Raw genomic sequence first — 24,848 nt, forward strand, 5'->3', positions numbered from 1 at the left:
GACCGGCTTTGGAGTGTCCACTCAGGAGCATAGTATTCCCATTTTAATAGCCTGAGCAGTTCAGTTCATTTGTGGTTGAAACCTCAACCAGCTTAGTTGAGATGAAACTGATATTGGTATAGATGGTATATAAACTTCACCCTAGAACACACGGGCCCTTCTGTGTAACAGAGTTACTGCTTTCAGTTGGAGATGGCTCTAAAATATTTCTGTGAATGAACATAAATGCTAGATAACTGTTCTCTGATTTATTTTTTATTAAAAATTATGATTGAGCAACATGCCAAGACCAGATACATTATTCTTTATTAAATTCAAATTTCTGTCCCTAAAGGTGTTTGATTTTTCTTTCTGGCTAAAGTAATCTGGCATGTAGTCCCTAACTGTACCAACTTGTACTTGAGAATAACAAATGCTGTAGTTGGAGTGTAGTGTCCTGCCTATGTACATGAATAATCTCCCAGCTTTAAAACTTGAGCCCCGTCTCCTGTGTTCTTTCTTACATGTATATTTTGCTTTCTTTAGAAGATGCCTAGTCCCTTTCCAGTTCTGCATTCAAGCCCATCTACTGATCATCTTCCCCAGAGATTTGAGGCAGCGGCTGGGTGTATACCATCCGATGACTGAACATGAGGGTTGTAGGGTATGGGCTGTATTCAAACCACAAGAGGTATTTTTTCAAGGAGATTTTGATATGCTGCAGCCCCTTCAGTCTGTCTCTTCCAGCCAGGAACTGTTGCGTTTTCAGGACCAATGTTAACGAGTGGAGCAGTTTGTAACCTTTAGGAGTTAGGATGGGAGAAAAGTTACAAATTTCTGGATATAAGATTTAAACTTCTCCTTCCTAGCCATCCTTAGTTTTATTTACAATTGATTGTAGGGAAAAAAAGTAAATACCAACACCTGGATGGGATTTCCTTTCATTATTTTCTCTGGTGTTAGAAAATATTTTTAGTGTTGATCAGAGACTATATATCTGAATAGAGGAATACAAAGTTTCGTACTAGAAAAATTTGCACATAAACAAGCTTCAAAGTCCGTCCCATAATTCCACTTTTGCTTTTGGAGTTTGGGCACTTGGAAGTTCCAAGTCTCACAGCTGTAGATTTTATTGGCTGAGTGCCTTTTTGCTCCATCTGAAGTTTTCCATAAACACCGTTTTTGGCTGTGAGTCAAACATGCACACAGGTGCCCTTTTACTGCTCTTTCTCCTTAGGAAGTCTACTCAATTAGACCAGACTAAAACCAATATTACATTTTAATTTAATTTAATTTTTAGAAGAATCCTATTCATACTTAATACATTAAGTCAGAAATGACCAAGTATTTACTGCCATTGGGAAAATGTTTATGTCGTACATTTGCATTTTAGCACCTTAGACACTTTTCCAGTTACTGGTGATATAAGAACATGTATTATATGGAGAGTATAGTTTGTTTATAAAACGGTCATGTTTGCTATATTGAATAGAAGAAAATATATTTTAAATTTGTGTTTCTTTATCTTTTGGAGGTCATAGATACCTTTAAGACTCTTACGTAAACCTTAGACCCTTTTCCCTGATAAAAGAAAACATGCCAGTATAATATGTGCTTCTAGTTCAAGTATTCATAGCCCCCAAGTTCATTTATGGACTATAGGTTAGGAATATTTGGGTCAGGCATTAAATTTGTAAATTATTCAATTACATTTACTTTCAGTCTTGCTTACAGGTTACTCTGTTAAGAATTTAAGAAGAAGTAAACTAAAATATTTGGTTACTCAACTTTATTTGCTGGTATTATGGAAGGAGGAGGACTTTGGTTTGAAATGCTGAGAAGGGCCTTGTGGGTATCCCTCACTGGCCACTGTGGAATTCTGGAGTTTGTAGACATGAAAGGAACTTTAGATAGCATCCTCTAAATTGCTTGGGAATGACTTTTAATATTTAGCTTTTATTTTAAACTATATCAGTAATACACAAATATATGTTTTTTTTTAAAACAAATCGTATAGATCTAATTCTCTTTGACATTTTCACTCCCCACTCAAATCTATACAACTATAACTACACTGTAATCATTTAGGTGATAAAGGATTTTTTTTTTAAGATTTTATTTATTTATTTGACAGAGAGAGAGATAGCGAGAGCAGGAACACAAGCAGAGGGAGTGGGAGAGGGAGAAGCAGGCTTCTCGTGGAGCAGGGGGCCCAATGCAGGGCTCAATCCCAGGACCCTGGGATCATGACCTGAGCTGAAGGCAGACGCTTAACGACTGAGCCACTCAGGCGCCCCTAGGTGATAAAGGATTTATTTTGATGTTTTAGAGCAATTCTTGCATGCGGTGTAATTTTTAGTTATATTAGTAATAATTGGAAATGTATATTTTATTAGATGGTGCTTGAAGTCATTTTTTTCCCCCTCAAAATGATTTCTAGGATAAAATTTTTATAGTGAAGAAATTGGTCTTAACATTTTTTCCAGGGGTGTATATCTTGACATAATTCCATTTATGTATGTATGTATGTATGTATGTATGTATGTATGAGAACGCACAAGCAGGGGGAAAGGGCAGAGGGAGAGGGAGAAGCAGACTCTCCACTGAGCAGGATCCTGATGTGGGGCTCAATCCCAGGACCCCGAGATCATGACCTGAGCTGAAGGCAGACACTTAAATGACTGAGCTACCCTGGCGCCCCTTGACATAATTTCTGTTGGAAGATTAATACATTTAGTTCCATCTTCCCCTTATAGAGATGTTGGTAGTCTTTGTCTATAAGCTGTACCATGCATAGTATGTCTGTTGCCCTTTTAGAGTTTGTTAGACTTTGATCCCAGAGCTTCCTCTTTCTCCATTAGTTTTTCTAGAATTTTTTCCTTCTTCCAGTGGGTTAAATTTGTGAGTAAACCCAGGATTAGGAGTTTGAACACTTAGTTCTCTTTCTGATTTGGTCACTACTCAGCTATGTGACCTTGGGAAATTGCCCCTACAGGTATCCCTTTCCTCATAGGAACAATAGAGATGATAATGTTTAACTTAATTTTTGTGGTTAAAATGATGATTAGATGAGATAAATGGATGCATTTGTTTACATGTGTGTGTCTGGGCTATGGACCTGGGGGGTGGATGCTATGTCTAAGTCTCCTCTTTATTTTTAATCCTTCATCTTTAATTGTGTTTGTATAGGAAGCACTCATGTTAATGTTTGCTAGAGGTTTGAGTAAAACAGGTAAAAAATGGTAAACTTAATACTGTTTTTCTGGGAAAATATTTGATAGTGCTTACTAAAGTTGAATATACCTTATTTCACTCCTGGCAAATTCACTTCTAGGCATAGACCAACAGAAATACAAACATATACTAAATTTCATATCCAGGAATGCTCATAGCAGCACAATTCGTATAGCAGAAAACTAGAAACAACCTAAATCAGCAGCAGATTGATATATTGTGGTCCATCTGTACAATGAGATCCTGTACAGCTGTGCAAAAGAACAAGCTGCTGTTCTCTGTAACATTGTGGATGAATCTCCCATAATGTTTAGTGAAAGAAGCCAGACATAAATGAATATTCCATTTGCATAAAAAAGTTAAAGAAGGCAAAACTAATCTTTAGAGATGAATGTCAGAAATAGTACTTGCTTTGGAAAGGGTTGACTGGAGGGACATGAAGATTTTTGAGCGCTCCTGATACTTTCTTTTTTATTTCTGTTCATTTTTTATTTTTTAAGTGTCTCCATGCCCACTGTGGAGCCCAGAGCAGGGCTTGAACTCACGACCCTGAGATTAAGACCTGAGCTGAAATCAGGAGTTGGAAGCTTAACTAACTGAGCCACCCAGGCGCCCCAGATACTTTCTTTTTTAAAATCTTGGTTATGTGGATATTTTTGCTTTATGGATACTCTTTGAATTGTACATTTGTGATTTATATACTTTTTGGCAAGAATGTTATACTTCAGGAATAAATTTTCATAAAGGGAGGGGGAGGAGTTGAATGAAGTCCACTTAAAAGTTCTTGAATTCGTTTCACCCTTCTCTTATGAAAATGACAGAGAGGGGCACCTGGGTGGCTCATTCGGGGGGGCGTCTGCCTACAGCTCTGGCTGTGGTCTCAGGGTCCTGGGATTGAGCTCCACGTCAGGCTCTCTGCTCAGCTGGGAGTCTGCTTCTCCCTCTCACTCTCCCTCTGTGCACTCTCTTTCTCTCTCTCTCTCAAATAAATAAGATCTTAAAAAAAAAAAAGAAAGAAAATGACAGTGGTCCCTTAAGGTGGAACTCCATGTACATTGCACTTATATGTTGGATGTTTTTGCATGTTAGAATTATATTATTCTGGCTTTTCTTTCTTTTTTTTTTTTTTTTTTTTTAAGATTTTACTTATTTATTTGAGAGAGAGAGAATGAGAGACAGAGAGCATGAGAGGGAGGAGGGTCAGAGGGAGAAGCAGACTCCCCGCCGACCAGGGAGCCCGATGCGGGACTCGATCCCAGGACTCCAGGATCACGACCTGAGCCGAAGGCAGTCGCTCAACCAACTGAGCCACCCAGGCGCCCTTTTCTTGGTTTACTGGAGAAGTTATCACCTTAATCTTTCTATTGCAGTTATTAATTATATAATATTTGACATATCAAAAAGTATATTGCAGTTGAGGAAACAAGCACTCAGTGACAAAATTTGAACTCCTTTGTTACAGGATTTTTGAACTAAAAATGGGCTGGTGTTCATGTAAATTTAGGCAGCTTTACCTCAACACACACACACTTACTATTTTTTTTATGTTATGTTAATCACCATACATTACATCATTAGTTTTTGCTGTAGTGTCCCATGATTCATTGTTTGCCTATAACACCCAGTGCTCCATGCAGAACGTGCCCTCTTTAATACCTATCACTGGGCTAACCCATCCTTCCACCCCCTCCCCTCTAGAACCCTCAGTTTGTTTTTCAGAGTCCATCGTCTCTCATGGTTCATCTCCCCCTCCAATTACACACTTTTAAATTGGGAATTGGGTCTTTTTTTTTTTTTTTTAAGTCATGGTGTATAGATCCGAATTGGGGCCAAAATTTAAAATTAGGTGTAGTGACTCCAGGATTTTTATTCTTTGTTTAGTACTGTACTCTTCTTTATCTTCAAAATACTGGTCTCAGATCGTTTTTGGAACAAGGCATGGCATAGTCATTCAAACATTATGAGGTACGGGTTGAAAATTACAAGATAGTTTTAAATAAGTAGAAAAGTCAGATTTTATTTCTTCTTATATTTTCCCTATTTTTGCCCTCTTCTTTCTTTTCTTTTTTTTTTTTTAAGACTTTATTTTTAAGTAATCTCTACATTCAGTGCATTCAGTGTGGCGCTTGAACCTACAGTCCCGAGATCAAGAGTCACATGCTCTTCTGACTGAGCCAGCCAGGTGCCCCTGCCCTATCCTGTTTTTTATATTTTTCTTATTAGGTACTAACATGAAAAATATATGTAGGACTGATAGGTCCAAAGGCAAAGAAGCTGTTAGTTTAGAAAAAAATATAAACAGTTTACACAAAGGAACATAAAGTCACTAAACAACACGAAAAATCTTTGATATGAAAAATTCGTATTTGAGCCACAGTGTAGCACTTTACAACTATTAAAGTAGTAAAAATTTTAAAAGGATAGCAGCACTTAGTGTCAATAATGTGAAATGGTGTGTTGATTTGACCCTTTTTTTTTTGAGGGAAAAAGGCAGTGGACGAAGTCTGTCTTTTGACCTAGTAATTGCAGTCTTTTGAAGTTTTTTTCAGAAGACATTGTTCAGAAAAGCAGGTATTCTTGTCTCATTATCTGTAGTTCACAAAAATTGGTTATAAAGTGAATGTCCAGTGGGGAATAATCTAGTAGATTATACTGTAGCAGCAAGGTATGCTGGTATTAATCACAGAGAAGTATTTGCTATACAAAATAGTAGGCATACTGATTGCAACTCTGAAAAAATAAAGTTAAGTAAAAGCTAACTACAGATAGAGTTCTGTTTCTAAGATTGAGGGATTACTAGTATTTTTTTTTTTAATTTTTTTTTATTTTTAAAGATTTTATTTATTTATTTGAGAGAGAGAGAATGAGAGACAGAGAGCATGAGAGCGAGGAGGGTCAGAGGGAGAAGCAGACTCCCTGCCGAGCAGGGAGCCCGATGCGGGACTCGATCCCGGGACTCCAGGATCATGACCTGAGCCGAAGGCAGTCGCTTAACCAACTGAGCCACCCAGGCGCCCCAGTATTTTTATTTTTAATAATTTTAATTTTTTGCAGTGTATCATCTGTTAGAAAAAATTATAGTGACCAGTTTTTGATGAGTTAAGCATTTTGCCATTTGTGCTCTTCTGCTTGCTTTGCTATGTTCATTAGTTTTTCAAAGGCTTAGTGTAAAAGTAGGTGAAAGAAAGTGAATGTTTCGTCTAGTTCATCCATCATGAGATTACTACTGTATTCCCAAATCATTGCATGGTACCTGGCACATACTGCTTGTGATTGATTGGTGGATTAAAAGCCATTTCCCATCACTTATCTATATATGTTTCTATTTATCTGTCTATGTATTAGGGACTTTTTTTTTTTTTTAAGATTTTATTTATTTATTTGACAGAGAAAGACACAGCGAGAGAGGGAACACAAACGGGGAGTGGGAGAGGGAGAAGCAGACTCCCTGCCGAGCAGGGAGCCCGATGCGGGACTTGATCCCGGGACTCCAGGATCATGACCTGAGCCGAAGGCAGTCGCCTAACCAACTGAGCCACCCAGGCACCCCGGATTTTTTTTTTTTAAAGATTTATTTATTTTAGAGAGAGAGAGAACATGGTGTGGGGCGGGGCAGAGGGAGAGGGGGAGAGAGAGAGAGAGAGGGAGAGAGAGAATTTCAAACAGACTCCCTGCGGAGCATGGATCCTGATGCGGGGCTCGATCTCATGACTCTGAGATCATGACCTGAGCCAAAATCAAGAGTTGGATGCTTAACCAACTGAGCCACCCAGGTGCCTCTGTATTAGGGATTTCCTTAAGTTTGCCTTTTTTTTGTGAGTATAGCTACATTTTTCATCAAGTCATATAGTAGGTGTGGTACTTTGTAAAATGGGTTGCCCTTCTTATTTTGAGCAAGAGAACCTGGCAGGCCTCTGAACCCAAGGGCAGACATGGAATATATCTGTATTTGAATTCATAAAACTTGGCACTTAATGTGCAATAAATATTTGTTGAATGAGTCAGAAGATTAACATTTGAATCCTGTCTATGCCATTTAAATACTGTGATTTTGGACAGTTCTCTTATGTTATCCTTGTGAGCCTCGGTAGTCTCAGTTTATTAAAATAGGAAAAATAACTTCAAATATATATATTTTTAAATTGTTTATTTATTTGAGAGAGAGAATGAAAGAGCAGGGGGAGGGACAGAGGGAGAGGAAGAAGCAGGCTCTTCTTGAGTAGGGAGCCCCACATGAGGCTTACTCCCAGGATTCCGGATCATGACCCGGGCTGAAGGTAGACACTTAGCCAACTGAGCCACCCAGCGCCTCCAAATGTTTATTTATTTATTTGACAGAGAGGGAGAGAGAGCACAAGCAAGGGGGGAGCAAGTGAAGAAGAAGCAGGCTCCCTGCTGAGCAGGGGAGCAGGGAGCCTGATGGCAGGGCTTGAGCCCAGGACCCTAGGATCATGACCTGAGCCGAAGGCATACACTTAACTGAGTCATCCAGGCGCCCCAAGATAACTTCAAATATTGAGGATTGTTATGAAGAATAAACCGGATGAATGAGTGTTTTGTTTTTTTTTAGATGAGTGTTTTTATTATCTATGGCTGTGTAACAAAATACCTCAAAACTTAGGTATCCTGATGTAGCTATCCTGACAGCAAACATTATCTCAGTTTCTGTGAGTCAGAAGGAGTAGCCTAGTTGGTTGGCTCTGACCTGGGTCTCTCATGAGGCTGCAAGGCTGCAGTTAAGGTGTCAGCCAGGGCTGTAGTCATCTGAAGGCTTGACTGGGGTTGGATCCGCTTTCATGCTTACTGATGTGACTGTTGGCAAGCCCCAGTTCTGTGCCATGTGAGCTTCTCCACAGGGCTGCTTCACGACAGGGCAGTTGGATTGCCACGGAGAGAGCATCCCAGATGGAAGTCACAGTCGTTTTTAACTTAATTGGCACTGACATCTTACCACTTCTGCTGTATTCCATTTGTTGGGGGCTAGCCAGTAAGTGCAGTCCACACTTTAGGCAAGGGGATTACACAATAGCCAGGAGGCAGGGTTTGTTGGGGGCTATCTTAGAGGCTGCCTGCTGTATTAAGAAAACAGGTAGTAGTTTGCCCAGCAAATTTCCAGATATTTTATCCTTCAAAAGAATAACATGTGGTAACAACCTAGTAAGTGTTTGGGCAAACAGGGTATTGAATCTTAATACATATGAAATGGAATATAAGAGCATGACCAGAAATTAGAATTCCCTCATTTTCAGATGCAACTGTACAACTTTCTTTCACTTTCATGGTGGTTTAGTACAAAGAATTGAGGTTGTTACTGACGTATAGGTAACTATAGGTTATAAATGGAAGATATCAGTGTATGTTCTGGATTTTCAACTAATTTAATGTGAGATTTTATATAATCTCTTACAAATTGTGTATGTTAGCACACGTGGGATAGTGAGTAAAAAAATAATTTGCACAGTTTGGAATTATCTTAATCTTTTGAAAGTACCAATTTAGTTATTTGGTATACTAGGCTCTCTTTCATTGTTAATGGAACTCTTGACTGGCATTAGGTTACACATAGCTTAGTTTTGGATTCTGTTCAGAAGCAATTTGTTGTATGCCTATAATGTAATAGATGTTAGAGTAAATGAAAATGAAAAATTATAGTTCACCTTGTCTACTTTTGAGTTTACAGTGATTTTTAGGATAAAAGATAGGTTGAATTTTATAGATACCCTATTTGGGCAGAAAATCACCAGTAGAAGTTAATTAAAATAAAGAAAGACACGGGGCTCCTGGGTGGCTCAGTCATTAGGTGTCTGCCTTAAGCTCAGATCATGATCCTGGCGTCCTGGGATCGAGCCCCACATCGGGCTCCCTGCTCCGCCGGAAGCCTGCTTCTCCCTCTCCCACTCCCCCTGCTTGTGTTCTCTCTCTCTCTCTCTGTCAAATAAATAAAATCTTTAAATAAATAAAAAAAGACACATCATATAATTGAAAATTCTTGTATGACTTTAAAAACAGTAGTATGTGCTGGTAAGGTAGGTTGGTTCACTTTTCATTGCATCCCCTTTTTATAATGCACATATTATTTGTTTAAGAAAGAATTGCCCAGTCTGTGAATGTTGCACTTTAAGAAATGTGTCTAATACTAGATGCATATGTCTGCAGCAGTTCTGTTATTCATACTTCCTGAGCATTGGAGTAGGCACATCTGCACAAAAGCGTGATCCGAACCTTCCAGTCTGCTTTCAGAATCCTTCTTGGCTGAGGCACATGTTTCCTTATTTTCATTACAGGGAGACCAAATTTTGAGGAAGTTGGACCAACATCGGTGGGAAGAAAGCATGAATTTATACGATCAGAAAGTGAAAACTGGCGTATTTTTAGAGAAGAACAAAATGGAGAGGATGAAGATGGAGGTTGGCGACTAGCTGGACCGAGACGGGACGGAGAGAGGTGGCGGCCCCACAGCCCTGGTAAGGCTCCTGCTGAGTGAGCGCAGGGACCAAAATAAGGGAGTATTTGGTTGAAATTGTTACCTCTTAAGCAGAAAAGATGAACAGGTTAAAACAAGAGAGAGGACTCAATTATTTATGTTACCACACTCAGTCTTACCACTACAAAAAAAATTTCAGCATGAAGATTCCCTCTATCTCTTCAGTTATGAAAATCATTTTTATTTTTCTGGAGCAGATAGTGTGGTTTAATGGGAAGCACCTGTCTTTAACTGCAAAAAACGTGAGAGGGTCTCCGTCAGGTTTTGTCTAACACTAAATCTTTGTATTTTTTCAGCATGCTTTAAAACTTACAAATGTATAATTATATGCTCACTAAGGAATATGTGCTCTCCCTAAATGGGTACTTTTCCTATATAATAAAAGATTTATTCTTTCAATTTTTTTTTTGTCCTGAAAAAGTGATTTATGCTTATTTGAAGGATAAACTTTAAACCCAGGTCAAAAACAATAATCATAAGTTCATTCTTTTGTCCTAACTTTAGAAAAAGGAGAGAGAATAGTAGTGATTAGTGCTTTTGTAAGTTCTTCTGTTTGACTCTTAAGAATGCTTCAAACTGTTCTTCCCTGACATTAGATATGCTGGTAATTGAAGACACTGGTGCTTTGTGTCAAAGTTCATCCCCTACCAAAGTGCTGATTCCATGCCTCATGATAATCAGATGCCACTGTAGTTTGAATCGTGGGGTCATGCAGAACCGAAGTGCACGGAGAGTGTATAGTATTTGCCTTATGAATTTCATGTGCATAACATTATTTTCGTTATCAACCATATGCCAAAGAAGCTAACTTTTAGTAGAAGAAATCATAATTAAACTGTTTTCATTTATATTTTAAAATCAAGTTATTAGCAAAATCACTAGTCTTAGCCTGAGTAAACATTATAAAAACATTCAGAGTGCTTTAGGTAGTTATGGATAGGTAGAAACATAGTGAAGTTAATCTTTGTATAGAATTTTGATGCTTTTACCCCAGCTCCTCATGGTTGCCTCTTGGGTGAGTTTTCTGTCATGAGTGGGCATTGTTGACATCACACCTATCTAGGCAATTCTCATGAGTCTGGGTGCTGGGCAACCAGATGTTATAGTTCTCTTCAAGGCATCACGGCATTTTGTGCTGAGCTTGCCCGTAAGCAAAAGGGTTTGTAGACTATGTTCCCAACAAGCATTCAGTGAAAGAATGGACAGGGTCTGGGCTGAGCGAGAAGAGAAATTCCAGCGGATCAAAAACAAACAAGGTGGATGTTTTAGAAGACCAACAGTGTTTGTGAGCCCAAATGTCTGATGTCGATTCTATTAAAGAGAGTTAGTTAAAGTAAAATTTTAGTGTATTTTCTACCACTGACCCTCCTCACCCCAACAACTTAGATTTTGGACATATGTTGTCTTTTTCTTAAATCTTTCTTTCTGATATTCAATTTCCATGTCTGATTTATTTGTTATTAACTTAACAATTTCCCCCAATTTTTTATTGATATATTTTTAAAAGACAGTTTGGGGTATATAATATATGGGGCTGAAAAAACAGTGGAAATAAGCATTTTTTAAAAAAATACCATCTATTTTTTTCAACCCAGCATCTTAAAAGTTAAGTCTGATTAACTTAAGTTGTAAATTACTCTTAACATTTCTTAGATTATAGTTATTTTATGATTTGATTAATGTTTAAATTAATGATTTTGACTAATTTTTTATATTATAAAAATTGTAGCAGACTTTATTCTGATATTGTAAGACGTTAAAAAGTAGTGGTTAGTCTTCATAAGCTAGGGATGTGTCTTCTACATTTGGTTTAAGTGGGGCTCAAAACTGAATATGTATGGGAGATGGGACGATTAAGGACAGCAAAGCATCCACTTTGGGAGCTGAACTTAAGAAACTCAGTAAGAGGAAAACATGAGCCAGATGCCTAGAAGGATAGATTCCTATCATGGTGCATACTTAACAGACGGTTTAGAAATGATAGTAATAGAGAGAGTACTCTGGAATTCAACATTTGATCATGAGTACTTCTTTTGAGTGATGATTCTAGGTTTGTATTTAAGCAATCTGGATATAAAGTTCTTTAGTTTTCATAGAAGTGTAATAGTTTTTGTAAGTAAAAGATGGGGGAGGATGGGAATAATGTTTTCTTACCTTTTCTGTGAGTGATTTATAAGTAGCCACCTCTTTTGGGCATTTTAATGTTTTGCCTTCTCATTTTCAGTTTGAGTTTTAGATTGCTGGTTTTAGCAAATTGGGCCTCAGTAGTAAGAACATTGAATTTTTTGGCTCATTTCTTTTGTGTATCTCCCACAGAGAAAGCAGTCAAAGAAAATTTTAATAGGTTAAAACCTGCCTCTCTTTTTAAGACTCTCTTAGACTCAGGTTTGTCAGATATTAACAAGAGTTCCCCTTTCTTGGGGCGCCTGGGTGGCTCAGTCATTAAGCGTCTGCCTTCGGCTCAGGTCGCGGTCCCAGGGTCCTGGGATCGAGCCCCGCATCAGGCTCCCTGCTCGGCGGGAAGTCTGCTTCTCCCTCTCCCACTCCCCCTGCTTGTGTGCCCTCTCTCGCTGTGCCTCTCTCTCTGTAAAAATAAATAAAATCTTAAAAAAAAAAAAAAAAAAGAGTTCCCCTTTCTTAAAAAACAAAATACCTTAACTGGCATCTTTTATTCTTAGGCAGTCTTTTTTCTGTTGGAAAGTAGATGTAATAAACAGTATGCTGGGGTGGATTTAGGAATATCCCAGGGGGTATTATACAGAAATAAAAACTCCCTAGGGAGAATTAAGAGATGAGAGTAAAGGGAAAGGAAAGTAAGCATTCTATTGTGGAAAAAGCAGTAGAGGATGCAGAATTAGATTCTAGTTCTGCTTTGCTACAATGCAAGTTACTTCTGTCAGAGTTTTTGTTTCTTAAACTATAAAATTAGAATAGTGGGGCTATATAATATCTCTGACATCTGTCAGTGCTATAATTCCATGCCTTTTTGTTGGGAATCAGAATTACAAATGGAATCTTGGCACTAGCAAATAGGCATGATGAGTTTGATGTTAGGATTTGCCACAGGGAGTTGGTCTTATACATCAAGAATGATATTTTCATGAGAAGAAAGAAATGTGTTTAAGGCCTGCCAGAGGGAAGGCATGGACTTCAGTGTGGAAAGATAGCTAGTGTTATAAGCCTGGGCTAAGAGTATGCCATGTGAATGACTCATCGACATTTCAGTCAGATACCTAAAGCTTATTTAGAGTGTATACTTTGAATCAAGTGTCCTTTAAAAGTGATTTGTTTAAAATTTATCTTTCAAAGCTTTAGAGTATGTTGTGTGGCTCAGTACTTACTGAAGATAACCACTGTTGTCACTTAGTGATGTCATACGTATGCTGAGCTCTGAATTTCATTTGATTTGCCTAATTTTCTCTTTAGTAGGTTGATCATTTGAATTCACAGCCAGTCATAGTTTTCTTCTTTATTTCGTATTCGTGATTTTTTTTCTCAAATACTGTCATAAAAATTTCCTAAGGTTTGTATCCTCCTCCTCATCCCAGATGGCCCTCGTTCTGCAGGCTGGCGGGAACACATGGAGCGACGGCGAAGGTTTGAGTTTGATTTTCGAGATCGGGATGATGAACGGGGTTACCGACGGGTGCGCTCTGGCAGTGGAAGCATAGACGATGACCGGGATAGCTTGCCTGAGTGGTGCTTAGAGGATGCTGAAGAAGAGATGGGTACATTTGACTCCTCTGGAGCATTCCTCTCTCTAAAGGTAAGAAATTTGTTTTAAGTGTTATGACAGGCACTGACCTGCCAGCAAAGCCAAAGGTATTGTTGACCTTTGGCTTTATTTTCTTGATACAGAAAGTACAGAAAGAGCCGATTCCAGAAGAGCAGGAGATGGACTTCCGGCCTGTAGAGGAAGGTGGGGAGTGCTCTGACTCTGAGAGCAGCCATAATGAAGAAGCCAAAGAACCCGACAAGACAAATAGGAAAGAGGGAGAGAAGACAGATAGAGTAGGAGTTGGTAAGGCTCATTTTTGTCTTTTACCTTCTTCTTCAAATCAAAAGTTTCCTAAGTTGTTAATTTAAGAATACTTCACATTACAGAAGCTAGTGAGGAAACATCCCATACTTCCTCATCATCTGCTAGACCAGGTACTCCTTCAGACCATCAGCCTCAGGAAGCACCACAGTTTGAGAGGAAAGAGGAACCCCAAACTGAGCAAACGGAAAAAACTGAGGAAGAGAGTCAGACGGAAACTAGCCTACCAACCAAAGTGCCCAGCAGAGGGGATGGTATGTATTTATGAGAGTGGACAAGCTAAAACAGGATTCTGGGGGCACCTGGGTCGCTCAGTCGTTTAAGCGTCTGTCTTTGGCTCAGGTCATGATCCCAGGGTCCTTGGATCGAGCCCCGCATCGGGCTCCTGCTCAGTGGGAAGCCTGCTTCTCCCTCTCCTACTGCTGTGTTCCCTCTCTCGCTGTGTCTCTCTCTGTCAAATAAATAAATTTTAAAATCTTAAAAAAAATAAAACCGGATTCTCCTCAGACAGGCCAGTGATCACTGATAAGATGGGCTTCTGTTTATGCCTTGTAGAACCTCTCCTATTGGTAAATTATTGGATTAGATTATTTTACCAGTAAACCCCATCAAATGCTGTTTCCTTGTCCTTCCCCAAATTCACCAAAACAGAGTTAGAAGAAGCAAGGGTACAACTCAGGAATCTCACTTCCTAGGGTGTTATGACATAGCCATCTTGGTATCAGTTGAGCAGACAGGGTTTAGGATCCTCTGCAGTAATTTGATTCCCACATCAGACAGGTATCTTCCTTTCATATAGTGGTTGATGTGTGTCCGGAAGGCATACCAAATTGCTGTTGTTCCAAAAGAGGCCAAAAAGAACATGGATGGATCTGTGGAAGTCCTACCATCTTTGCTAGAGAATAAGCTTAAAGTATATCCCCTTCTCCAATGTTACTGTTTTGATTTTAATTTGCTCATATAGCTTAGTAGGCAGTTTTAATGTTTACTTCCATGTTTCTTCTTGCGCATAGTTAAAAATAACATTGTAATGCTTGATGTTGAAGGGTTAATTGGTTGAGTCACCATAGGAAATCACACCTTTAACATGGCATGTGAGCCCTTGCATGACCTGGCATCTGCCTGCTTCTGTACGGTTTCATTGCCATCTCTGTCTTCTTTGTACTCTGTTCCCCAGCCTCACAGCCTCTTAGGTACTGAAATGTGCCTTGTTTTTTTGTCTCCTTGCCCTAGCACATGCTGTTCTCTGTGCCTGAAATGCTCTGTGCCTGAAACTCCATCCCACCCCAAGTTCCCAAGCTAGGTTAGCGATCTTCTCTTGTTTCTTAAACAACCAGCACTATTCCTGACATAGCAATACAATATTATAAAGATCTGCTTGTATTATCTTTTTTGCCTAATAGACTAATATTTTGAGGGCTTAAACCAGGGATATCTTTTCAGAGTTTTATGTCTAGAACAAAGCTTAGTGAGTGAATTCAAGTATTTGAATGTCTGTCAGGCACTGTGGGACTTGTCCATTTTGAGACCTGTTTGATAGTAGTAGTAGTCATTTTTCAGTTATAATGTGCCCCCAAATTACTTGTGGTTCATTCTCTTGAATGTAGATGCCTGGGACCTTATTCTAGGAGATTTTAGGATGGAGTCCAGAATGTGTATTCATAGATATGCATTAAAGATTAAAGCTCCAGATTGATGAGAATAGAAGGGAGATAAAGCATATGTATATTTGTCATCTAGGGAAAAATTCCTATTTTTAGAGGGTTGGTAAAGAGTAGCCAGAGAAGGGGCGCCTGGGTGGCTCAGTCGTTAAGCGTCTGCCTTCGGCTCAGGTCATGATCCCAGGGTCCTGGGATCGAGTCCCACATCGGGCTCCCTGCTCGGCAGGAAGCCTGCTTCTCGCTCTCCCACTCCCCCTGCTTGTGTTCCTACTCTCGCTATCTCTCTCTCTGTCAAATAAATAAATAAAATCTTTAAAAAAAAAAAAAAAGAGTAGCCAGAGAAAATCTTCAGAGGCAAGAGTGGCCTAGAGTGAAGGGACAGTAAGGAAGGGAGGTTTCAGTTTAGGATCGGGCTGCTGAGGTCAGATGAAGAGGACTAGGAAAAGCCATTGGATTTGGGGACTTTAAGGCACTGTTCTCTTAAACAACCAGCACTATTCCTGACATAGCAATACAATATTATAAAGATCTGCTTGTATTATCTTTTTTGCCTAATAGACTAATATTTTGAGGGCTTAAACCAGGGATATCTTTTCAGAGTTTTATGTCTAGAACAAAGCTTAGTGAGTGAATGGAAGTCCTTAGTGAGTGGAAGTCCTAGTGTAGCAGGTGTGGGGGGTGGTGGTATATTGACTGTTCTTTTAAGAAGTTTGGCAAAGAAAGGCAAGAGTTCCGGAGAGGAACAGGAATTTGGAGAAGCTGTCTGTAATTGAACAAACAAGGTTTCAAAGGGGAACTGCATTTGTATCTAATTACTCCCATTCCCTTTCCCTTCTTTAGCCCGCATACTGAGAGGCTAGAAATAGGGACCAACACAGAACCTCTTTTGCAGTCTTTGTTCTTATTGAGAAGAACTTCCTGCACTGTCCAGGTTGACTCCCAAATGCTCTTCATTATCCTTAAGACTGTACTGTATTGAATTACATTAATTATCACCTGAAATAGGTATTTATTCAAGATAATTGCAGATATGTGTAATCAAAGTTTTGATGATGAGTTACGGTATTTTTGAGAAGATTTGCAGTGCTTTGTTAATGGTCTGCTATATGGAGACATGTTACAAAGAAGGTATTAGACCGATTGTTTGCTTTCAAGAGGGAGATGTGTAACTGTTGGGCGGATGCCCTAGTGACACAGGCAGGCACTGTAGAAGGACCTCGTAGATATCTTTTAATCCTTAGACTGTGCCCTTCTGTAGAGGTACTTCCGTCACTGTAGGGAGAAATACTACACTTCTCCCTAAGAAGTATCTGCAGTGTTCCTGACAACATTCACAGTTCTGTTGAGCCCACTCAGTGAACGGCCTAACTTGATGATACATTCTTCATAGGAGTCTGTATAGTTTAAAGGGTTTTCATCTTTCTATGTGTTTTTCCTTTAGAAATGGTTTCTGATGTCCAGCAGCCCCTGTCACAGATTCCTTCCGATACAGCCTCTCCTCTTCTCATACTTCCACCGCCTGTTCCCAATCCTAGTCCTGCCCTCCGGCCAGTTGAAACGCCGGTCGTAGGTGCTCCTGGGATGGGCAGCGTTTCCACAGAGCCAGATGATGAAGAGGGTCTCAAACATTTGGAGCAGGTAAAAATCATGTAACCCTTTTTTTCTCAAACAGTCATAAAATTTGGAAGCATTAAATGAATATTCAGAAATGGAACTTCTGTTCACTAGAGTTTATGTACCGGAAAAGTTGTTTGTAAATCTAGTATTTTTTTGTATGAGTAATTGTCTTTCAAATCATTTCATGCTTATAAGTTTCAGCTATGTAGTAGTCATTGTGTCAGGTTATTTTTTCTCTTCTGAGGTTGCCCTTAGCTGTTTGCTTTTCTTTTTTCTTTTTGGAAATTAATGGAATGCCAAAAATGGCAAATACAAGCAGCTGTGGATGGGCATAGCGTCTTCTGCATTTTTTGCCTAAAGTATAACTGGGACAATAGTTAAACTCAGGATTTTAACATTTATGTCTCTAGATTTTCCTAAGATTAGATATACCTTTTTTTTATGTAAAGTAAATGATAGCTTGCTTTCTATAGAAGAATTTCTCTTTCTTTCGGGGTGGGGTGGTTTTTGGTGGCAGGAAATGCTTGAAGAGAGAAAGAAAGGAGGGCAGTGTCTCAGTAAAACTTTAAAAGATTTTATTTGTAGTTGTATTGAGTCTTTGTTGTATTAACACCCATGTTTTTACAGGTTTAGTTTATATGCTTCAGGATTGACCAATGGCTTATTAGTTTAAAAAGTAATCTTATTAGTGTGTTGATTAGAAGCCTGGGCTTTCATCCATACCAGTTCGTGTTCCAGTCTCAGTTTGGTTTGCTTAATAATTTTGAGACTTTAAGTAAGATTTGACCTCCCCGAGGCCTTAGTTTCCCCCACCATAAAGTGGGGACAGTACATATTACATGACCTTGTTGGAAGAAGTAATTGGTTGCCTGCGTGTTTCTTGCACAGTAATACCTTTCACAGGTCAAGTCATTCAAGAAAGGTAGGCATTTTTATTATGTGTTCAAGTATTAATTTGGGATCATTTGTTTCCTCAATCCCTTTTTTTTCCCCCCTATTAGCAAGCTGAGAAGATGGTGGCTTATCTCCAAGACAGTGCACTAGATGATGAGAGACTGGCATCTAAACTGCAAGAGCACAGAGCTAAGGGAGTCTCAATTCCATTGATGCACGAAGCAATGCAGAAGTGGTATTACAAAGATCCTCAGGGAGAAATTCAAGGTAGCTTGTTCCATTCTACCTGAAGCCATTATCTCTAGATTCTGTAAGATGGTCATTATTTAATGTTAATTTGCATAATAGTTGAAAACAGTCCATTTTTACAGGTTTTCATATATGTGTGTGTGTGTGTGTGTGTATGTATATGTATGGCATTTCTATAGGTTCCTCCCATGGTACTTTACAATTTCAGTGGGGGGGAGGGCAGTCCACTGAAAATCATTTGAATACAAGGTGGAATGTGATTACTAATATAATAGGGATGTAAACAAAATGCTCAAGACCCCCTCAGTTCTGGCTACCCAGCTGGTTAACTAGGCAGGTCAATTCTTTATCTTCTTTGTACTTCAGTTTCCCTCCCATAAAAAGGTGATGGCAGCAGTCTTGGAAGACCTTACTTGAATGTTTTGCTGAAGTGGAGTTGATATCATAAATGATAAAGACCTGTTAAAAATGTGGGAGAAAGGATTGTACATATTATACGTTAACCCTTTAAAAGATTTGTATGGTGTACAAGTTAGATTAGAATGGGGAGAGAATGCTATAAAAGACATTTGTTGATTCTTCATTTCTGTGAAATCTTCGTTTATAACCTGAAGTTGGTTGACTATGTTAGTGTCAGTTTCATGATACTGTTTTACCAAGTATACCCTGTGACCTCTTTCCAGCATACTAACTCCTTTTCCACACTCAGTCCCCTTACCCTTTCCCTTTCCCTTTATTCTCATAGCATCTGTTACTGCCTGGCTCTGGATATATTTGTTCATGGTCTGTTTACATCTCTGTAGAATGTAAGGTGCATGGGATCAGGACTGTATGTGTGTGAGTTTTTTTGTTTTGTTTTTGGTAAAACAAGCAAAAGCATTTATTCAATGTTTTAGAGATTGCAACTGGAGAGACAAAGTGTGCTTCCAAGTTGAGGATTCTGTTTTTTCTTTTTTAAATTTATTTTTTTTATTCTTATGTTAATCCCCATACATTACATCATTAGTTTTAGATGTAGTGTTCCATGATTCATTGCTTGTGCATAACACCCAGTGCTCCATGCAGAATGTGCCCTCCTCAGTACCCACCACCAGGCTAACCCATCCTCCCACCCCCCTCCCCTCTAGAACCCTGTTTGTTTTTCAGAGTCCATCGTCTCTCATGGTTCGTCTACCCCTCCGATTTCCCCCGCTTCATTCTTCCCCTCCCGCTACCTTCTTCTTCTTCTTTTTTTTTTCTTAACATATATTGCATTATTTGTTTCAGAGGTACAGATCGGAGATTCAACAGTCTTGCACAATTCACAGCACTTACCAGAGCACATACCCTCCCCAGTGTCTATCACCCAGTCACCCCATCCCTCCCACCCCACCCCCCACTCCAGCAACCCTCAGTTTGTTTCCTGCGATTAAGAATTCCTCATATCAGTGAGATCATATGATACATGTCTTTTTCTGTTTGACTTATTTCACTCAACATAATACTGAGGACTCTGTTTTAATTAAAACACATGGGTGTGTGTTTTAATTAAATTTAAGATAATTGTAGCTTCACATGCAGTTGTAAGAAATAATAGAGATTTTATGTATTCCTTACCAATTTCCTGCACTGGTAATCTCATGCAAAACTGTAGTACAGTATCCAGCCTGGATATTGACTTTGATATAGTCAATATTCAAAACATTTCCATCTCATGTTGCCCTTGGATAGCCACATCCATTTCCTTCCCATCCATATCTACTCCTTAACACTTGGCAACCACTAATCTATTCCCCATTTCTATAGTTTGTCATTTCAAGAATGTTAAATAAATGGAATCCATTTCCATCAAATGGAAAAATGTTTTTTTTTTTACTCAGCATAATTCTCAGGAGATTGATACAGGTTGTTACATATATCAGTAGGGTTTTTTTTTTTTTTTTTAAGATTTTATTTATTTGACAGAGAGAGACACAGCGAGAGAGGGACTATAAGCATGGGGAGTGGGAGAGGGAGAAGCAGGCCTCCCGCCGAGCAGGGAGCCCGGTGCGGGGCTCGATCCCAGGACCCCGGGATCATGACCTGAATGCTTAAGACTGAGCCACCCAGGCGCCCCTGTGTTTTTTTTGTTTTTTTGTTTTTTAACTGAGAAGTACATCATTGATATGAGTATATCATAGTTTATTTTATTTTAAGATTTTATTTATTTATTTGACAGAGAGAGACAGTGAGAGAGGGAACACAGGCAGGGGGAGTGGGAGAGGGAGACCTGAGCTGAAGGCAGACACGTAACGACTGAGCCACACAGGTGCCCTCTTCATGTTTTTTAACCTATATTCTGATTAGATTGTTTACTTTTTTTACCTTTGGGTTTTGAGATTTCTATATATAGATACTAGTCCTTTATTAGATATGTAGTTTGCAAATATTTTCTCCCAGTCTATATCTTTTTATCCTCTTTAACTGAGTCTTTCACAGATCAAAAGTTTTAAATACTGATGAAGTCCAGTTGATCAGTTTTTCCCTTTTATGGATTGTGTTTCTGGTATTAGGTCTGAGACAGAAGAATTCTTTTTCTAGCTTCAGATCCCAAAATTTTCTTTCCAAAATAATTTAGTTTTTTGTTTTACATTTAAATCTGTGATTTTTTTTGGAAGATTAATTAATTATTTATTATTTAGTTTAGAGAGAGAAAGAGTCTCAAGCAGACTCCACACTGAGCGGGGAGCCCGATGGGGGCCTTGATCCCATGACCCCAAGATCATGACCTGAGCCAAAACCAAGACTGCTCAGCTGACTGTGCCACCCAGGAACCCCAACTCTGTGATCTATTTTGAATTAATTTTTGTGTAATGAATGGGACTTAGATCAGAGTTTTTTTGCTGATAGATGTCCAGTTGCTCTGGAACCTTTTGTTGAAAAGCCATCTTCCTCTTTTGAATTCCTTTTGTACCTTTGTCAGAATTCAGTTGGGCATATTTATGTTGGTCTGTTTCTGTGTTCTTTATATTCTGTTCCACTGATCTGTGTGTCTGTCTTTCCACCAATACCATAGTCTTGGTTACTGTAGCTATATAATGTCTTGAAATTGGGTAGACTGGTTCCTCCCGTTTTTTTTTTCTCCTAGTTTATTTTTATAAAAACAGTTTTTAGCTTTTCTAGTTCCTTTGCCTTTCCATATAAATTTTAGAATAGTCTTATCTATATTTACCATATAATTGTATTCAAAAATCTATATTTAAATATCTTGCTGAGATTTTAATAGGAACTGTGTTAAACCTCTATATCATTTTCAAGAGAATTGACATCTTTCCCATGTTGAGTCTTCCAATCTATGAACTTACGTAGTTTTCAGCATAGATTCTACACATGCTTTTATTAGATTTGCATCTACTTGAGGGGCTCCTGGGTGGCTCAGTCATTAAACGTCTGCCTTCAGCTCAGGTCATGATCCCAGGGTCCTGGGATTGAGCCCCACATTGTGCTCCCTGCTCCACAGGAAGCCTGCTTCTCCCTCTCCCACTCCCCCTGCTTGTGTTCCCTCTCTCTCTGTTTCTCTCTCTGTCAAATAAATAAATTAAAAAAAAAAAAAAAGATTTGCATCTACTTGATTTTTTTTTTTTTTGAGTAATTGTAAATTTTATTTCAAATGTCTTTATGTTCATTGTTACTATATAGAATTGAATTTTGGATGTTTGTCTTTAGTCTCTGACCTTGCTGAGCTCATTTATTAGTTTTAGGAGTGTGTTGTTGTTGTTACATTCCATAGGATTTTCTTTGTAGACATTACTGTCATCTATAAGTAGGGACAGTTTTATTTTTTCATTTCCAATCTATGCCTTTTATTTCCTTTTGTTGCCTTATATATTCCAACACTGTGTTGAATATGATGGGTGGGAGCAAACATACTTGCCTTGTTTTTCCTCTGTTCCTATCTTAAGAGGAACACATTCAGTCTTAAATAATTAAGTGTAATACTAGCTGCTGGCTTTTTATAGATGCTCTTTATGAAGTTGAGGAAGTACCTTATTTTTTGAGAGTTTGGGTATTGGTTTTTTCAAATGCTTTTTCTGCATCTGTTGATAGGATCCTGTGATTTTTCTTCTTTAGCAACTTTGGTGGATTAAATTGATTGCATTTTGAATATTGAACCAGCTTTGCATCCTTGGAGTAAACCCCATTTGGTCATGCTGTATAACTCTTTTTATATATTGCTGGATCCTATTTGGTAATGTTAAGGATTTTTGTGTCTGTGTTCATGAGGGATGTTGTTTTGTAGTTTTTTTGGTATCCTCATTGTCTGATTATAGTATCAGAGTGATAATTAGCTTCATAAAATGAACTGGGAATTAGTCCCTCTCCTATTTTTCTGGAAGACTGTTTAGAATTGGTGTTAATTCTTCTTTAAATGTTTTGTAGAATTCCCTAGTGAAAACATCTGGGGACTTCTTTTTTGGGATTTTTTTTTAAAGTAGGCTCTATGCCCAACATGGGCCAGGCTTGAACTCATGACCTTGAGATCAACAGTCACATGTTCTGCCCACTGAGTCAGACAGATGCTCTGTTTTTTTGGAATTTTAAAATTACAAATTCAATATCCCTAATAGTTACAGGGGCTATTTAAATTCCTGATTTAATATGGGTTGATTTGGTAGTTTGTGTTTTTTGATGAATTCGTCCATTTCATCTAAGATGTCAAATCTATGTGTTATTTGGAGTATTCCCTTATTTTTTTTTTTTTTTTAAAGATTTTATTTATTTATTTGAGAGAGAGAGAATGAGAGACAGATAGCAAGAGAGGGAAGAGGGTCAGAGGGAGAAGCAGACCCCCCGCTGAGCAGGGAGCCCGATGTGGGACTCGATCCCGGGACTCCAGGATCATGACCTGAGCTGAAGGCAGTCGCTTAACCAACTGAGCCACCCAGGCGCCCTCCCTTATTCTTTTTGATGTTTGCAGGTTCTGTAGTAATAGCCCCTGTTTTATTCCAGATGTTGGTCACTTGTTCATTTCTCTTTTGTCATTGTCAGTCTTGCTACAGATTTGTTAATTTTATTGATCTCTTCAAAGAATCAGCTTTGTTTCATTGATTTTTTTCACTATTTTTTTGTTTTCAGTTTCATTGAGTTCTGCTCTTCTTTCTTTCCTTCTTAGGGTTTATTTTGCTTTTCTTTTTCTAGGGTCTTGAGGTGGGTGCTTACAGTATTGATTTGAAAGACTTTTTTTTCTAATGTAAGCATTTCGTACCATAAATTTCTCTTTCAGCACTTCTTTAACTGTGGTACCACAAATTTTGATACATATATTTTCATTTTCATTCAGTTTAGTGTATTTTTTTTTAAAGATTTTATTTATTTGGCAGAGAGAGAGAGGAGGAGAGAGAGCACGCGCACAAGCAGGGGGAGCGGCAGGCAGAGAGAGAAGCAGGCTCCCCACTGAGCAAGGAGCCTGATGCGGTGCTTGATCCCAGAATCCTGGGATCATGACTTGACCTGAGGGCAGCCCCTTAACCGACTGAGCCACCCAGGTGCCCCCCCGGGGCCTTTTTTTTAAAGAGAGAGAGGTGAGGGGGTTGCAGAGGGAGAGGTAAAAAGAATCTTAAGCAGGCTCCACGCACAGCATGTGATCTTGACGCGGGGATTGAGCTCACAACCCTGAGATCATGACCTGAGCCAAAATCAAGAGTTGGACACTTAACTAATTGAGCCACCCAGGCACCCCCCAGTTCAGTGTATTTTTTTTTTATTCTCATGAGACCTCCACTTTTGAAAAATATATATTTAAGTAATCTCTACACCCAAGTGGGGCTCGAACTCATGATCCTGAGATCAAGAGTTGTATGCTCGGGGTGCCTGGGTGGCTCAGTCATTAAGCGTCTGTCTTCGGCTCAGGTCATGATCCCAGGGTCCTGGGATGGAGCCCTGTGTCAGGCTCCCTGCTCAGTGGGAAGCCTGCTTCTCCCTCTCCCACTCCCCCTGCTTGTGTTCCCTCTCTCGCTAGTGTCTCTCTCTGTCAAATAAATAAATAAATTCTTAAAAAAAAAAAAAAAAAAAAAGAGTTGTATGCTCTTCTGCCTGAGCTAGCCAGGCCCCCAAGAGACTTCCACGTTTACTTGTGGTTAATTTGGAAGTGTGTTTAGTTTCCAAGTGTTTGGTTTCCTGTTACCTTTCTGTTAACGATTTCTGGCTTGATTTTATTGTGGTTGAAAAACACACAATATATAATTTCAATTCTTAAAAATGTATTGAGATTTATTTATGGCCCAGAATATAGTTCTTTTTGCTGTATGTTCTTTGGGTACTTGAAAAGAATGTGTATTTTGCTGTCCTTGGACTGTTCTATAAATATCAATTGGACCTTGTTGATTGATGGTTTTGTTGAGCTCTATAATCTTGTTGGTTTTCTGTCTAGTTCTGTCAGTTGTCATGAGAATGGTGTTGAAGTCTTCAGCTGTAATTGGGGATTTCTCTGTCTTTTCAGTTTTATTAGATTTTGCTTCACATATTTTTACAGCTTTGGTGCATACACTTTTATGATTGCTGTGTCTTCTTGTGGATTGGTGGATTGACCCTTTATTGATATATAATATCCCTCTCTGGTAATTTTCTTTGCTCTGAAGTCTGCTTTATCAAATACTAATATAGCCACTCTAGTGTTTTTGTTTGTTTGTTTAACGCTTGCATGATACATCTTTTTCTATCCTTTTATTTTCAA

At 38.8% G+C, this 24,848-nt stretch overlaps 1 protein-coding gene across 11 annotated transcripts in view; it reads left to right on the top strand.

The window, feature by feature from the left end:
* The window catches only part of GIGYF2 (GRB10 interacting GYF protein 2), a 149,658-nt gene that overhangs the window by 79,151 nt on the left and 45,659 nt on the right, over positions 1-24,848 (top strand). For 8 of the 11 annotated variants that reach the window (XR_010410348.1, XM_064587258.1, XM_045867714.3 and 5 more), the window contains 6 exons: positions 9,498-9,677; positions 13,246-13,463; positions 13,556-13,718; positions 13,802-13,990; positions 16,839-17,035; positions 18,016-18,175. Coding sequence is in view for 9 of the 11 variants with exons in the window: in XM_064587258.1 (XP_064443328.1) it covers positions 9,498-9,677; positions 13,246-13,463; positions 13,556-13,718; positions 13,802-13,990; positions 16,839-17,035; positions 18,016-18,175 (1,107 nt within the window). In the remaining 2 variants the exon portion in view is untranslated. Of the gene's footprint in view, positions 1-630; positions 671-9,497; positions 9,678-13,245; positions 13,464-13,555; positions 13,719-13,801; positions 13,991-16,838; positions 17,036-18,015; positions 18,176-24,848 lie in introns of those variants that run through there. The other 3 variants (XR_008505561.2, XM_045867716.3, XM_045867721.3) reach the window with 2 other exon arrangements.

The sequence above is a fragment of the Mirounga angustirostris genome, unplaced genomic scaffold (assembly GCF_029215605.1).
Source record: "Mirounga angustirostris isolate CCGP_5_RB_7025 unplaced genomic scaffold, mMirAng1.0.hap1 SCAF_3, whole genome shotgun sequence".
NCBI classification, from domain to species: domain Eukaryota; kingdom Metazoa; phylum Chordata; class Mammalia; order Carnivora; family Phocidae; genus Mirounga; species Mirounga angustirostris.